The following is a 15,783-nucleotide window of genomic DNA, read 5'->3' as shown; positions in this document are numbered from 1 at the left end:
TGGGGATAAGGAAAGAGAGAAGCGAGAGGAGAAGAACAAGGAAGGAAGGCAAAAATATCATAACAAACAAGCCAAGCCAGCGAGCGAGCTTGTAATCCTCCTCTCCCCCCTCCTCGGCCAACGTCTCCATCGCTCCCCTTATCCCTCTCTCTCTCCCTCCTCCACTCCACCACCATGACCATGTCCATGGCTGCGGCGCGCTCCTCCATCGCCATGTCCCTCCGCTCCCCCGCCTTCCTCCCCAAGCCCTCCCCCGCCTCCCCATTCCTCCTCCTCCTCCTCGCCCCTCCCGCCGCCCGCCGCCTCCGCTCCACCCGCCGCCTCCCCCTCGCGCCGCTCGCCGCCTCCGACTCCTTCGATTCCCCCGCCGCCGCACTCGACTTTGCCGACCCTGCCGCCGCCCCCGACGAGGACCCCGACGTTCCGGAGGAGGCCTACACGCCGGAGGCCGAGGCTGAGGCTGAGGCTGAGGAGGAGGACGAGGAGCAGCCCCCCGTCGAGTCCTCCGCGGAAGTCGCGGAGGACGTGGAGGAGGTGGGCGAGTACGTCGAGCCGCCCGAGGAGGCCAAGGTCTACGTCGGGAACCTACCCTACGACATGGACAGCGAGCGCCTCGCCCAGCTCTTCGACCAGGCCGGCGTCGTCGAGGTTTCCGAGGTCTCAACCTTTTGCCGCTCTCTTTCATATGCGAAACTACTCAAATGAGTTGAATGATACCATCTTCTGAATCATATGGGCGCAGTTATTACACACCAAATATTAGGATATGCATTGTGAACGAATTGAATGAACCTTGTGTGTACTCAGGTCATTTACAACAGAGAAACGGATCGGAGTCGTGGATTTGGATTTGTCACCATGAGCACTGTTGAGGAGGCTGAGAAGGCTGTCGAGATGTTCCATCGCTATGTGAGTCTCTTTCCATATCTGCATCACTCTACTGTGTTAGTTCAAATTATGATAACCCACTTTCCTATGTTATTTGCAGCTCATGTTCTCAGTGGATCCAGTAATTTTTGTTCTTACTGTATGCATAATTGCATATGTGATGGGATTATTCCACCTTGCATCTGCATTTGTTTTCTTTGATAGGTCGATGTGGTATTGTGCTATGGGCTTATAAGTGTTACAATGCTCTCTACTCGTAGTAGAATTAATCTAAACCATTTATTTTTCCAATCCAATAGATTAAATCTATTTATACTACCACATCAACTACGGATAGTAGAATACTTTTCCCTACTAATAATAGAAATCAAAATCAATGATCAGGATTATTTTATCGATGTAGTATAATATTGCCGTTAGAGAGCATCACAGTCAAGCTCATGGGCTTATCATTGTTAGCAATCATGGATGTACATGTACTTCTCTTTAGTTCCTCATTTAAAGGAGCACGATATTGCCTACTTAAAAAAATATAATTGCATTGGGCACATGTCGTCTACTTTATGAACTGATATGAGGACTGCACTTCTAAATATTTGCCTATTTCTATATTTAAGTTTCCTTGAAACTGATATTTTACTTGCTCTTCTGTTGCTACTACGATATTCTCGAAGAGTTTCTTCATATTTGGGAAAGAATGTTGAAATTGCAAGTTTGCTGGCTAACCTTTGATATCTACAGGATGTAAACGGAAGGCTTCTGACTGTAAACAAGGCAGCTCCTAGAGGCGCTCGGGTGGAAAGACCTCCCCGTCAGTTTGGGCCTTCTTTCAGGATCTATGTGGGCAATCTGCCATGGCAAGTGGATGACTCTAGGTTGGTACAGCTGTTCAGCGAGCACGGCAAAGTAGTTGATGCCAGAGTTGTCTATGACAGAGAATCTGGGCGTTCACGAGGATTTGGCTTTGTAACAATGGCGACACAGGAAGAATTGGATGATGCAATTGCGGCCCTTGATGGACAGGTTAGTGTATATTCGATTCACTTACATCTTTACAACTGGATTATGCAAAAACTGGTAATCAGTGTTGCAGCAAAGCTGTGGACTGATGCTAATTGGTTCATACCATGATACCATGAAGAAGTTCCATGTCCTTCTTTCTACCCTTCTTATGCTTTTGCAATCTGAATTCAACAGAGTTTGGATGGCCGTGCCCTGAGAGTGAATGTCGCGGAGGAGCGACCACCGCGCAGAGGCTTCTAATGGACACCATGAGGCTTTGTGGGAGTGGACAGCAGGCTTGCTGCATTGGAGCACCATAGCACGTCTGATACTGGCTTAGTCCCTCAAGTAGCTTTCTTGCGATGCTGGGCTGTGTATCCTCCCAATCCCTGTGTTATCTGATGTTTTTGTTAACCGTTGGTTGAGGCCACGGGTTCATTTAGGCTATGGCTATGATGCCCATTATTGCCCCTAGCCCAATTTGTCGATGCATCCCAAAAGTTTTGTCTCGAATCTATTTATAAGTAAAGAAGGGTATGTGTGTGTGTGGCATTTGTCTCCCGCGAAACTGCGTACTAGATCAGGTGTTGCTGGCTTCTTCACCTTATTGATTTGAGGGGGACTACACAACCCTACGCCGTTCTAATACCTAGGTATCAAATTGATATGCATATGTAGATATCCACATATCAGCTTAGACCGTTTTGTAGAATTTCTGTCCCATTGACTAGTTGTGTTGTACACTTGTACCAGGTTTCAGCATACTGTATTATGTGAACAAACGTCGTGCCATACAGGGACACGTCGACCTCCGGTACACCCGAACTCCATCAGATTGCGGTTTAATATACGTCTATATTAATATCTTGTATATCTCTAGGTTAATATAGTTGAATCTATCGTCTAGTACTTTCCCGATTCTCACCCACTATCATCGAAATCGCTTCTCGTAATCTCTAGCTCCATAAATATGGCCCATCAGGAGCCAACAGCATCAAAGATTTAAGTTATGATATGTAAATGTAATGAGGACATTCATTCATATATGCTGCAAATTACCACCTCCATTTCAAAAGTTTGAGTTTTGTTTCGTTAGGATATTGGTCGATTAAATGCTAAAGATTACTATAATAATATATATTATTTATGGGTGAAACATATAATCATAACAGTAATTTGGAGTACACATCCAATAATATCAATTTTGTTTTATAAAATTTATTTCCTCATATAATAATATTGCAGTAAGAGTTCCTAAAAGTTTTATGTAAACTTTGGTACTTCTTACCTCAGTACTGTAAAATTGCTGGTTGCAATTAACGCAGAGCAAGTTAAACGGAATTTTAAATCAAAAAGAAATTGCTTGCTCGCAAGTTGCAACAAAGATTAATGAGTACTCCAGGACTCAACAAGCTGCGTTCGTTCGTTCTAACATCATCCATTCATCCCCCACCTGTTCCGGTCGCCGTTGACCACTGAATAGTGAATCCATTCCATTTCCACCCTCGCCTCCGGCCGCCGGCGAAGCACAGTGACCTCGGGCGGCGCCATGGAGCTGGTGGTGGGCGCATCGGAGTCCACGGTGAAGTCCCTGCTGGGCAAGCTCGGCGGGCTCCTCGCGCAGGAGTACTCGCTCATCCGCGGCGTGGAGGGAGACCTCCACTTCATCAACGACGAGCTCACCAGCATGCAGGCGTTCCTCCGCCAGCTGGGCGAAACGGGCGGAGGCCGCGTCGACGACCACCGCGTCAGGGACTGGATGAAGCAGATCCGGGACATCACCTACGACATCGAGGACTGCGTCGACGACTCCGCCAACCGGATCCACGGCCTCAGCCGGGACGTCTGCTGCTACTTCCTCTCCAACAGCGTCTACGAGGTCCTCACCTGGTGGCCCCGCCGCGACGTCGCCGCCAAGATCGCCAGCCTCAAGATGCGGGCGCAGCAGATCGGCGAGCGGCGGCAGCGCTACGGCGTCGAAAACCCCAAGACCCCCGATCCTGCCGACGGCAGCGACAAGCCGCCGGCCAGCTCCAGGAAAGCTGGATTCGACGCCGCCAGTAACCAGGACCCCAGCCTTGAGCTTGTCGTGACCAAGGAACCCGTGGGACTGAACAAGTACATGGATGATGCACTCAAGAATTGGATCGCCGACAAGGACAAGGCGGGGGTGCTGGCCATCGTTGGGTACGGAGGGGTGGGGAAGACCAGCCTCGCCAACTCCCTCTACCGCGAATTCGGAGATCAGTTCGACCAACGTGCGATGATCACAGTGTCACAGACCTCCGACGTTGATGCTATCCTAAAAAACATCAAGGATCAAGTCACCTCCCACAACAATCAAGAGCAGCAAGGTGGCCACAGCGACAACCGTCTCCTCAAAGGCCTCCGCGGAGTCATGGCCAGGTGTGCCATCGGCGGCACCTCCGGCAATACTCCGCGACACAAAACCACCAAGATGCTCGACAGGCGTTTGTCCAAACGAAAAAGGTGCTCTACATCAAATCAATCCCCATGGCTCTTCTCCCTTCTCATTTCCTTTTCAGCTTAATTACCTCAATAGTGAGCTAAATGTACTAGAATCACTTTTGCTATTGATCAAACGTTTGATTTTTTGTTTTTCAGTCAAACACATGCGCAATGCATGGGAGAGGGTGTGTGTGACCTTTTGACTTGGGTGCATGTCTTCAAATCATCATCCAATAGTAGTGACTGAATTTGATTGATGAAATTAAAATTTTCAAACATTTGATCATTAGGTAGACCCTACTAGTATTAGCTAGCTACCTAGCTAGATCATTCAAGCTTTGGGCAACATTCATGGTAAGAATTACTCGGAGAAATTTAAAATGGAATCCTCTTAACTATTTCTCCAAATGATTTACTGATATACGGTGCGTGTTATTCACCTTTAACTATTTTTTCGGGACAAATGCAGATGCTTGTTCTTAATTGATGATGTGTGGTCGACAGCGACATGGACCAAGATTAGAAACTCTCTTCCTGAAAAAGGCAGCAAAGTAATTGTGACCACACGGTTTCAAGCTGTTGCCACAACATGTGCAAGGGATCCAAATTCTGATCATTCTCGAGAAGTCAAACCCCTTGATCTCAATGAATCGAAACAGCTATTTACTCAGGCCTTCGATGAATCAAAAGGTACCAAAGAGGTGGAGAATATTCTGGAGAATGTCTGGAAGATGTGTGGGGGGTTGCCACTGGCAATAGTTACTGTGGCTGGTCTTGTGGCTTGTAACCCAGACAAATTACCGTTAAACATCTGCAGTTCTCTGTTCCCAGAATCAACAAGAGATGCAAAAAAAGAAGTCAACCAGGAAGAAGTAGCCAGGATCATCAGCCATTGTTACAATGACATGCCTGCAGAAATCAAGACTTGCTCGCTCTACTTGAGCATCTTCCCCAAGGGACACAGAATCGGCAGGAAGCGATTGACGAGGAGATGGATTGCGGAAGGCTTTGTCTTTGAGAAGGACGGAATGAGCGTGGAGGAAGTTGCAGAGACGTACTTTAACCATCTGATAAGGAGGAAGATTGTAAGGGCAGTTAAGCACAGCAGCAGTGGGAAGGTGAAGCACTGTGTTGTGCATGACATGATTCTTGAGCACATCGTGGCAAAGGCAGCCGAAGAGAACTTCATCACGGTGGTTGGAGGCCATTGGTTTATGCAACCTGCGAGCAGTAAGGTCCGCCGTCTGTCCCTCCAGGGTAGTGATGCAAAACGTTCGAAGGATACCGAGAAAATGAACCTTACTCATGTCCGCTCACTGACAATGTTCGACAACTTGAACCAGCTGCCTTCTCATTCTTTCAGGTTCGGGATTGTACAGGTCCTGGATCTTGAAGGCTGTAAAGGTTTTAGAAAGCAACATACAAAGGAGATTTGCGAAATGGTCCTTCTCAAGTACCTCAGCCTCCGTGGAACCGACGCTAAGAAGCTTCATAATACCATCAAGAATCTCCTGAAATTAGAGACTCTGGATGTAAGGGAGACGAAGATTGTTGAGCTGCCTAAAGCCATATGCAATCTTGAGCGGCTGGTTAACATATTCGGTGGGAATAAAATAACACGCCAAGCATTGAAGCTTCCAGATGAGTTGATGAAAAGGACGAAGATGAGGGCCATGCGCGTTCTATCAGGGGTTGAGATTGCTGGGGAAGCAGGCGTCCTTCATCATTTGACCGAGCTGAGGAAGCTTGCCATTTACAAACTAAATATCAAATCGGATATGGCCTTGAAGGACCTGCTCTCCTCTATTTGGTATCTGGGTGGATACTCGCTTCACACCCTTCTGATTGAGGACGAATCACCTGAGCTTCTTCAGTTAATGTCTAGCTTGCCTAGTCCTCCAAAATTCCTCACTGCCCTTGAGTTATCTGCAAAGATCGTTAAGCTCCCCGATTGGATTGCACAGCTTGATGTTCTCAACAAGTTGACCCTCTCTGTAACAGCTCTCCGGACAGATAACTTGGAAGACCTCAGCAAGCTGAAGGCGTTGTTTTCTCTCACCTTTTCACTTGCTCCATCAAAGCAGGATCCAGAGACAGTGACCATGATACAGGGCAACAGGGCATACCCCAAAGCAGATATAATTATTCCGGCTGGCGGATTCGAGAAACTTAAGCTGCTTCGCTTCTCGGCTCCTTTCCTGCCATTGCTGACCTTTTCGAGAAAAGCCATGGAACATCTCCAAAGGCTTGAGCTACGTTTCAGCATGTTGGAGGGACTTCATGGTGTGGAATTTCTCGAATCTCTTAAGGAGGTGCACCTAAGCCTTCGGATGAAAAAGCAGGATCATCCAGAAATAAATGAAAAGGCTGCAGAACATATCAAGAAGTGGATCGAAGATGATATAACAGGTTCTAATGGCAGTAGCAAGGCCAAAATCATTTTTGATCAGTATTATGAAGGGCTATAGGTTCGGATGGCGCAGTCAGCGCGCGCGGCAGCGCGAACATCGGAAGCACGATGAATTCCAGGTTTTTATGTTTAAATTTCCAACATTCTATAAAGCACCATTCAATTTCCAACATTGAGTTTTTATGTTTAAATTTCCTTGGAGATTCCTAAAGTTGTTTTTTATTTTTAGATTTTTTATTAATTTTTTCAGAAATAGATTTTGTTTCAAATATTTCAAATCTAACGTGCCAACGCCTAGCCAGTGGGCGAAAAATATAAACCACCTACTAGTTGGGGCGTGAAATCCGACATATTAAACATCTATTATTAAAGTAAGGGTAATGGCCATTGGATGAAGAATGACATATTTATAATTATAGGCGGCCCCTTGGGATGAAGGATGACATATTTATAATTATAGGCGGCCCCTTGCCACCCTGTGACCGACCGTTTTATCCCCTAGGAGGAGCTGCCTGTAGATGCACAAAGCTGGGCGAGAGTGGGGTTGGTGGGCTGGTTATTTTGTAGGTGACCCCCTTGTCGGCTTGCTGTCCAATGGGAGGGTGTTTTAAGCCCAAGTAGGGGGCTGCCTATAAAATCACCCGAGATACTAAAATACCGTGATTCGAGTGCACTTCACTAATATAGCGATAACTTTCTCATATGAACTCGGAATCGGGCAAAATTTATATCCATGGGCATCCACAATAAAATTAGAATCGCGAAATTCCACTTACAAGATTGTGTTTTCTAGGCGAGAAGCTTAAAAACTCGTTGGATAGAACTATAAATTTTTTTGGGTCACATAGTTCAATCCGTTTGAGCTCAAATTTTCTATGGTTAGTTCTTGTGTGCTCCTACATGAATAGAAAATAGAAATAGAAAATAGAAAAATAAAGTAAAATAGAAAAGTGCTTTCTCTCTCGTCTCCACTGGAGGAAGAAAGTCTTCCAGCCCTCTCACTACTGTTTTGCAGGCAACCCCTTGCTTGGCCTTAAACTCCCAGCTATAAAAAGGTAAGGGAACTATCTGCAAAATAGCCAGACCCTCTCCACCTGCCATCTTGGCAATTTTGCAGGCAGACCCCTGCTAGGGGATAAAATGCCCAGTAGCTGGGCGACAAGAGGGGTTGCGCGCACAATTTACACTCACTGTCCAACAGCCATTCCTCTCAGTTCTCTCATCATTTGGCATGTAGGATATCGCGTCCAACTAGTGGACATTTTATATTTTGTGTCCATTGGCTAGGTGTTGGGAGGTTATATTTGCTATTTTCAAAAAAAAATCTAGTTTTGAAAATATTTAATAAAAAAATATAAAAATAAGAAAGGCATCTTCATTTTTGTTGGGCCGAAACCTCATCTCCGACCTATCTCCCCTCCACTTTACCTCCTCTCCTGGGCTCGCTGGCCCATATAGAGCGCCAACCAACTTCTCGATGCCACCTCAACACCATGCATTGCACGCACCTGAGACCGCCTCGCTAGAGATGGCAATGGGTAAATCTCCATTGGGTATCATTACCCTAGACTAATACGCACCACCGGAATTCAATACTATCAAAATCCCCATATCCTCCATGGATAAGAAATTTCTCCAGACCCGTACTCACTTGGGTAAACCTGACCCATTTACCCTGACAACAGTTTAAAATAATCTAAATTGCATATTCCCCATGTAGTATATTACAACAGCAATAAGCACATGACAATAAAAATAACACAGTTTATATTACAGTGGTTGTGCAGTTGCCTTGCGCCCGTGCGGTCCGTCGACACATGTGAGACGCGTGGAACCGTGGTGACGAGTATGGCCACCAGTGACCAGCAGTCAGGGGGGGATGGGGATGGGTGGACAACTGATGGATGGGTTGAGGCATAGACTTAAATACCTAGGGTTTTACTTAATTGGGCTAGGTAATTTGATATTGAGTCAGGATGTATATTTGGACTTCTGGGTATTTATTATCCATGGGTAAACAAGTATGAGGATAATAGAAATGTTCTCATACTCACGTACCTATTGGGTGAAGTTATTTGTCCAATTAGATACCTATAGTCGATATATTTAGTACATAATTGTATTCTAGTAGAGTAAATATCTATCAGATCTTGTCATGGGTTCCCGTTGTCATCTCTACGTCTCTCAAGATGGCGACATGGGTGAGCTAGTGCAAGGAGGGGGATCAACTCTTCTTTCTCGCCCTCTCCCTTTCCAACCCAATTGCGTGGATGTAGTTGAGTGCGTTGAAAGTCGTGCTCCTGCTTGATGGCGAGGCGCTAGCGTGGTGGCTATGTGCTGAAGGTGCTCCAACAAAGGTGGGTATGCCTTGGCATTGGAGGGACAAGATTTGACCTGTGGGTAAAGCAGTATCCCACTGCAGCTTAACATGCGGATATTCACTCTCAATGGTTTTTGGATTGAAACGATGGTCCGTAGCAGGAAAAGGGACATATAAGAGGTTCGGATCCGCATATAAGTGATAAATAACTTTTAGGAATAAAAAGAGATATTACAAAACTTGTTCTTGCACATCATTTCAACTTTTTATTTCTCTAACTTGCCGAGTACAACTTGTACTCATCCTCTTGCTTTATCTTGTTTCTTTTAGCAGAATTTGCAGTTACCTTTGATCTTCAGCTTGAGCCAGATGATGTATTGTTATCTAGTCAGTTTGCGATCCCATCAAAATCATAGGAACCAAGTCAACTATATTTTGGAGACAAATGGTTAGAAGATTAGGATTTGTACAGGTACATCTACGATTAGTACTTTTGTAAATTAGGTTTATATTAGAATAGTTGGGCTTATGAATAAATAATGCCCAGTTCCATTGTAAAAATATAGTTCAGAATAAAGGATAATTTATGTACGTTTTCTAATTACTTTGTGTTGAATCACTATAATAGGAATAATCGGTTATATCGCACAATCAAACTGAATTGACGGAGCAGAGCGTCAGTGTGAAATTCTCAGAGATTGAAAAATAAGAGTTAGAGCATACATAAACGACGAATCGACACATGAAGAAACATATAGAGAAAGAGCTGTTATGCATAGAGTGAATATCGTCGTGAAGAAACATATATTCAGAAAACGATGGTTCCTGAATTCTAAAGGTATACTCACTTCCAAAATAAATTAACTTTTTATATACAATGTTTGACTTTTCGTTTTATTCAAAAATTTTACGATTAATAATTTTATTTTTATTAGATGATAAAACATGAATAGTACTTTATGTGTGACTAATTTTTTTAAAAAATTTTTAAAATTTTTTTAAATAAGACGGATGGTCAAATACTCGATAAAAAACCGAAAAGTTCGTTTTTCCTAGGACAGAACGTACAAAGAGTCAAAGATGTTTATTAGCTGACTCTACTAATCGTCACGCAAAAAATTTGGTGACGTAAAGGAAAGAGAGAGAAAAGTCATTGTTGTGCATGACAACAGCTTAAAGTCGACTCTTAGCATTTATTAAAGAAAATTTTGTTATATGAGTGTGGATAAAAAGAAAATTAATATAATAAAACTATTTTGTTTATTAATGAACCTAACTATATATCTTTATACGTAATGGAGGCTCGATGCTAACATGGATTGTACCAAAGAGTCTATAGTGTGCTTTACTTTTGAACATGCCTTACCCTTTGAAATGGTTACTTCATTTATGTTATGCTAAAGAATATAGCTATCGTATCATTTTCTTATAGAGCATTTTTTCCATCCTTAAGCAGCTACCATGAGGTAGCACTATTTTCTATATAAAATTTGGTATCTTCTAGTATAAGGTAACAAGAGGGACCAAATTTTACATAGAAAACAGTGATACTTTTTGGTATCTACTCAAGTATGATAAAATTGCTTTTTTTTATGACAGCTCAAAATTGAAAACCACATGCATTTTATACAGCACTTAAAAGAGCATGTATTTTTATTATAATACAATTAAAAGAGGTAATATGACATGCGTCTTGTACAACACTGACCCATACACCAGAATTGAATACCTACATGACAGCTCAAAGCTCAAAGTACATGCAAGACATGACAGCTCAAAGCCAAACAGACTGAGATCTTGTTCGGTTGGTAAAATATTTTTTAAAACATCTTATCGAAACTTTTGGACCATTAAAACGTAGTCTAATTACAAAACAAATTTCAGGTTACGTCTGAAAACCGTGAGACAAATCTTTTGAGTCTAATTAATCTGTCATTAGCACACGTTGGTTACTGTAGCATTTATGGCTAATCACGTCCTAATTAGGATCAAAAGATTTGTCTCGTGATTTTCTCCATAACTACGTGATTAGTTTTAATATTCATATATATTTAATGCTTCGTTTAGATGTCCAAAGATTCGATGTGATGTTTGTAGAAAAAATTTTTAGAAACTAAATAGAGCCTGACCCATACACCATAATTGAATACCTACATGGTATGATTTCCAAGTTCCAATATAGGCTTCGGAAATCCTTCAAACATAAATGGAAACTAAAACATGTCCCTGATTTTGATACATAAATGAGCGTTAAATAGAGTTAAAAAATAATTAATTACACAGTTTTGGAAGAAGCTTGCGAGATGAACCTTTTGAGCCATAATGGTTACAGTAACTCACATATGCTAATGATAGATTAATTAGATTTTAAAAATTCATCTCGTAGTTTCCTGGCACTCTATATAACTAGTTTTTTAATTAGTCGTTGAAATAATCTTTCGGTTATACATCCGATACGAAGTCTAATCAAAAAAATTTCATAAAGTAAAGTGTAACATCATCAACCTCTCGAAGTCGACTGGCTCGAGCAATGAGGCTCCTTGACCTCCTTAATCTCTTCCTCATGTGAATGATTGTTTTCATGGCTCTGTAGCAGTGCAAACCGGAGCTCCTCTATGCTGTTCGGTAATGACTCGAGATGTGGGCAGCCAGACAAGTCAATCTTTGAAAGTTCTGACAGGTTTGCTATACATTTTGGTAGGCTCTTTAGCCTGAAGCAGCCTGACAGGACAAGTGTATGCATCTTTGTGAGGCCGGCTAGACTTTCAGATGGCAGCTCAGAAAGAAATTTATTGTGAGATAAGTCCAGATGTTCTAGCTTGCCAAGGCCAGTGATACATTTAGCAACATACGCGAGACCGTCCTCAGGTTCTAAGGTGAAACAGAGGGGATTCAGGCACATCGATAGGTTCAGATATTGTAATTCTTCGAGTTTGGGCAAAACTTCATTAAGGCCACTGAGATGGAACCGGTCTTCAACAAAGTAACCGCAGGGGTGTGACAAGTTCAAATATCTGAGTCTACTGAGGTCATGCAAAGCATCTATCACGCCTTGAAGACAGGAGCATTCTGATAAATCTAGATGCACCAAGTTCTTGAGGCTCTTAAAAGATTCCGGCAGTGTTTTTAACTTAGAGCATCCTGATAAATCAAGATGCACCAGACACTTGATGTTCCCAAATGACTCTGGCAATGTTTCTAGCCCAGAGCAGCCTGATAAATCAACGTGCACCAGATCTTCAAGCCTGTCAATTGATTCTCTTAGTTTAGATATTTTAGAGGTTCCATGAAGGCCAAGGTAGATTAACCTGGAAAGTCGAGTGATAACAGCGGGAAACACTGCATCTTGAATCCTTGGGGCATTAAGATATCTCAAACACTTCAGTTGCCCGATAGAGGCAGGCAGCTTCTTTACTGAACATTCACTTAAATCCAAGACAAGGAGGTACTTGGCAAATGAAAACGCATCCTCGCTTAACTCTATTCCATTACAGCCCTGAAAGCGTAGTACCCTTAGCCGGGAAGGCAATATACTGGATAACTTGGGTGTGCCTTCAAAATTAGTGAGCAATGCATAACGGCAATTATTTTCCCTAGAAGATGCCCCACCTCTACCATCCCGATTAATAAAATCAGATCCCATAGCTGATATTGCTAGATCATGCAAGAGAACATGAGTATTAAAAAACGTCACGTTTTTTTCATTCTTTTCACTAGTCTGCATAAAAGCAAAAGTTGCATTAGACAATGTCAGTTCCCATCGTATCACCTACATGTACACCATGTTTCTGTGTATGAAAAAATGTTAAATAAATCATGGATAGCTAGTCCTAGATGAATCCTACTGTTTTTTATTACCCTTACAAAAAAAAGTGGTATAGCTAGTCCAACCGAACATCAATTTCAGTGTCACCCTTAAAAAAAAAGTGGTATAGCTAGTCCTAGATGAATCCTACTGTTTCTTTTTGGTATTTTGACATCTAGTGTGAATTTGAAGAGATTTGTTCTAGTTCAACGAAAAGTATCTTGAGGTATCAGTATCTCACGGTACCAAATTATTTCTGATCGTTGGATCTAACAATGCTCATCCCGCTCAGTTAGATCCAATGGTGATAAACGATTTAGTATCTCACGGTACCTCGAGTCACTTTTTGTTGGACCGGAGCAAATCTCGAATTTGAAACTGAATTTTCTGTACGATTAGTTAATCCTATATTTAATTGATCCATGTTTTTGGCAAAAATTGCAGCATGGAGGAATTGTGAAGGGTGTGCTGGTTCTCGGTGACATTGCAATTTTGGAAAGCACACAAAATAGAAACCCTGAAGATGGAACGCACACAAAATATTGCAATTTGGAGGTACTTGAGAAACTCACCAAAGCTGAAGTTGGATTTTGAAGGAATAATATTCTCAAAAGCTCATTGATATAATGCTCAGCAAGGTCAGTGTTTGACAAAGTCGAGCCAACAGGTTGCTCAACAAGACCGGCAGCAATCCATTGATGAATAAGTTCATGTTTAACTATATGGTGACCACTGGGGAAGATGGCCAAGTAGGCAAAGCATGACCTCAAATGTAGCGGCATAGATAGGAATTTTAACTTTAAATCATCAAGACCTTCATCATTTTTAATATTCCAGGCATCACGGTTCATCAGTGCAGACCATCCGCTAGCATCTTCGGACCGCAACATCTGCCCAAATACTTTAGCTGCTAATGGTAAACCCCCACATTTTATTGCAATCATCTGTCCAACATGCTCCAACTCCTGTTGGTTTTCTATATATTGGAAGCCACTTGATTGTTGGATTATTTGCCAGCACATATAATCAGTCAATGGGCTGAGCCAGTATGGTTGAAGCGTACAGAGTATCCCTGCGGTGACTTCGTTGCGTGTGGTTATTATGACAATCACCTCACTGCCCTCCTCGCCAACACTTGATATGAGCCTCTTCAAGAGATTTAGCTGAAAATGGTCATCCACCCATATGTCATCTAAAACTATGAAAATATTCCCACGTGGTATAGCACGAAGGTAGTGAATCATGAGCTCAAATGTATCAATTGATAGCAGGCTCTCATTGGCTGTCACCGGGGAAATTAGGGAAAGTAGGGACAATCCTATTTTGCGCAAGTCAAACTCTTCCGACACACAGACCCAGGCACGAGAGTAGTTGCTGAATCGTGGATTGTTAAAAATCATCTGAGCCAAGGTAGTCTTGCCTACTCCTCCCTTCCCAACGATCGGAAGAATGATGGGGCCTTGTTGGGTAGCGCTAGCAGATAACAACTTAACTATATAACGCTCTGCTCCGCCCCTTCCCACAATGTTTACCGGTTGAAAACTCGATGTTTCCATTGATAAGTTGGCATTTATGAACTGGAAATGACGAAAACTTTCGGAGATGTCGATCAGTTTTTTCAGCAACATGTTAATCTTGCGGGCCATGGTAATCTTGGACACAGTCCGAAGGCATAAGACCATCCATGTCAGCTGCAGGGCAGGGCAGGGCAGGGTTTCAATCACCTTGACAGTAGGGTAGAATTATTAAGAGCAAAATACATGACCGGTCCTTAAACTTGTGGCGCGGTACCATTTAGGTCCATAAACTTAGAAAATGTAAGTTTAGGTCCATGAACTTGTTTTTAATGTATCATCCAGGTCTATGAACTCGTTTCAAATGTACTATCTATGGTAAAACGAGTTCATGACCTAAACGTACATTTTCTAAGTTTATGGATCTAAGTGGTACCGCGTCACAAGTTTAAGGACCGGTCATATATTTTACTCTTAAGTGAAAGTTCTTAAGTACAAGGGCTAAGCAGTAATGTAGAATTTATCTGTTCTGATGATGGGAAAACGGCCGCTATGCAACAAGGATGCATCTGGACCTGCAGTGTACATACATAGAATATACAGTGGAGTGGAGTAGTAATGAATTAGACGGCGGAGCGGACGTACCGTTCCAGGAGCAGGAGCCGGTTTCTTGTTTGCGCAGTACTCGTCGAGAGTGTCGGAGGGGCTGTAGGCCAAGTCCTTGAGCGCCTTCAGCAACTGCCGCACCGCTGCCTCCCTCGTCGACAGCCTCTCCGCCTCCGCCAGGTCTATCTCGATCGTCTCCAGCATCGTCTTCATTTTCTCCAGTGCATCGGTCAGCTTCCAACGCACCGAGATGTCATCTCTGATTGCGGATCCCAGCTTTCTGACCGCCACGCTGACAGCGGGAGATACAAGAAGCTGCTCCTCACCGGCCACTTCAACACCGTACTTCATGCTCAGCTCCTCCATGCCTCGCATCTTCTTCGATTTTCGTACCTTTTCCCCTGCGAAACACAACACCAATTTGTGGCGAAAGGAAAGGAAAAAGCCTGCGGTCGGAGACTCACTTGAGTAGTCAACGGTCTGAGCGGCGGCGCGGGGGTGAGAGGGGCAGCAGTTAGGGTTTTGCTTGCTCATTGTTGGGCCGGAACTGGGCTCTGGGCTGTGGTATACATTGCATTCTGCACACATGCTATTATTGGGCCTATATATATATATATATATATATATATATATATATATATATACATGACAAGACTAATATGTACACCCTACTTATTATAAGTTATTCTATACCCCTCTCTTTCAATGCCCATCTGACCTCCCACCCTTCTACCAAGGCCCAAAAACCACCCCACCTTATCTAAAGGCT

The 15,783-nt window shown here is 43.2% G+C and overlaps 3 protein-coding genes across 7 annotated transcripts; 2 read left to right on the top strand and 1 right to left on the bottom strand.

Annotated features, from left to right (window-relative positions):
* Window positions 1-32: 32 nt before the first annotated feature.
* LOC102713851 (28 kDa ribonucleoprotein, chloroplastic-like) lies at window positions 33-2,451 on the top strand. The gene is made up of 4 exons (XM_040527664.1): window positions 33-657; window positions 808-909; window positions 1,630-1,911; window positions 2,086-2,451. Exons 1-4 carry the CDS (start codon window positions 175-177, stop codon window positions 2,149-2,151), a joined length of 933 nt encoding a protein of 310 aa, XP_040383598.1. The 5' UTR covers window positions 33-174; the 3' UTR covers window positions 2,152-2,451.
* Window positions 2,452-3,214: 763 nt separating this feature from the next.
* On the top strand, window positions 3,215-13,473 carry LOC102704551 (disease resistance protein Pik-2-like). Of its 4 annotated transcripts, XR_001551080.2 has the most exons (5): window positions 3,215-4,380; window positions 4,829-6,888; window positions 9,423-9,561; window positions 9,718-9,927; window positions 13,339-13,473. XR_001551080.2 is itself a non-coding variant. In XM_006660923.3 (2 exons), exons 1-2 carry the CDS (start codon window positions 3,440-3,442, stop codon window positions 6,825-6,827), a joined length of 2,940 nt encoding a protein of 979 aa, XP_006660986.2. In that variant the 5' UTR covers window positions 3,215-3,439; the 3' UTR covers window positions 6,828-8,539. The 4 variants fall into 4 exon arrangements, 1 of the variants encoding a protein (XP_006660986.2); XR_001551079.2 differs by lacking the exon at window positions 13,339-13,473 and having other exon boundaries at window positions 9,423-9,734; XR_001551078.2 differs by lacking the exons at window positions 9,423-9,561; window positions 9,718-9,927; window positions 13,339-13,473 and adding an exon at window positions 8,546-9,416.
* On the bottom strand, window positions 11,214-15,494 carry LOC102704084 (putative disease resistance protein RGA3). 2 transcript variants are annotated; one of them, XM_006660921.2, is made up of 3 exons: window positions 15,054-15,494; window positions 13,467-14,585; window positions 11,214-12,807 (listed from the first exon to the last, which is right to left on the bottom strand). In XM_006660921.2, the coding sequence occupies exons 1-3, from the start codon at window positions 15,387-15,389 to the stop codon at window positions 11,590-11,592; spliced, it is 2,673 nt and encodes an 890-aa protein (XP_006660984.2). In that variant the 5' UTR covers window positions 15,390-15,494; the 3' UTR covers window positions 11,214-11,589. The 2 variants fall into 2 exon arrangements, with proteins under 2 accessions (XP_006660984.2, XP_015696689.1); XM_015841203.1 differs by having other exon boundaries at window positions 13,467-14,983; window positions 15,054-15,142.
* Window positions 15,495-15,783: the final 289 nt, after the last annotated feature.

This window comes from Oryza brachyantha, chromosome 9, assembly GCF_000231095.2.
Source record: "Oryza brachyantha chromosome 9, ObraRS2, whole genome shotgun sequence".
In the NCBI taxonomy this organism is placed as follows: domain Eukaryota; kingdom Viridiplantae; phylum Streptophyta; class Magnoliopsida; order Poales; family Poaceae; genus Oryza; species Oryza brachyantha.
Note: the sequence above shows the minus strand (reverse complement) of the source record. Positions and strands in the feature narration are given on the sequence as shown.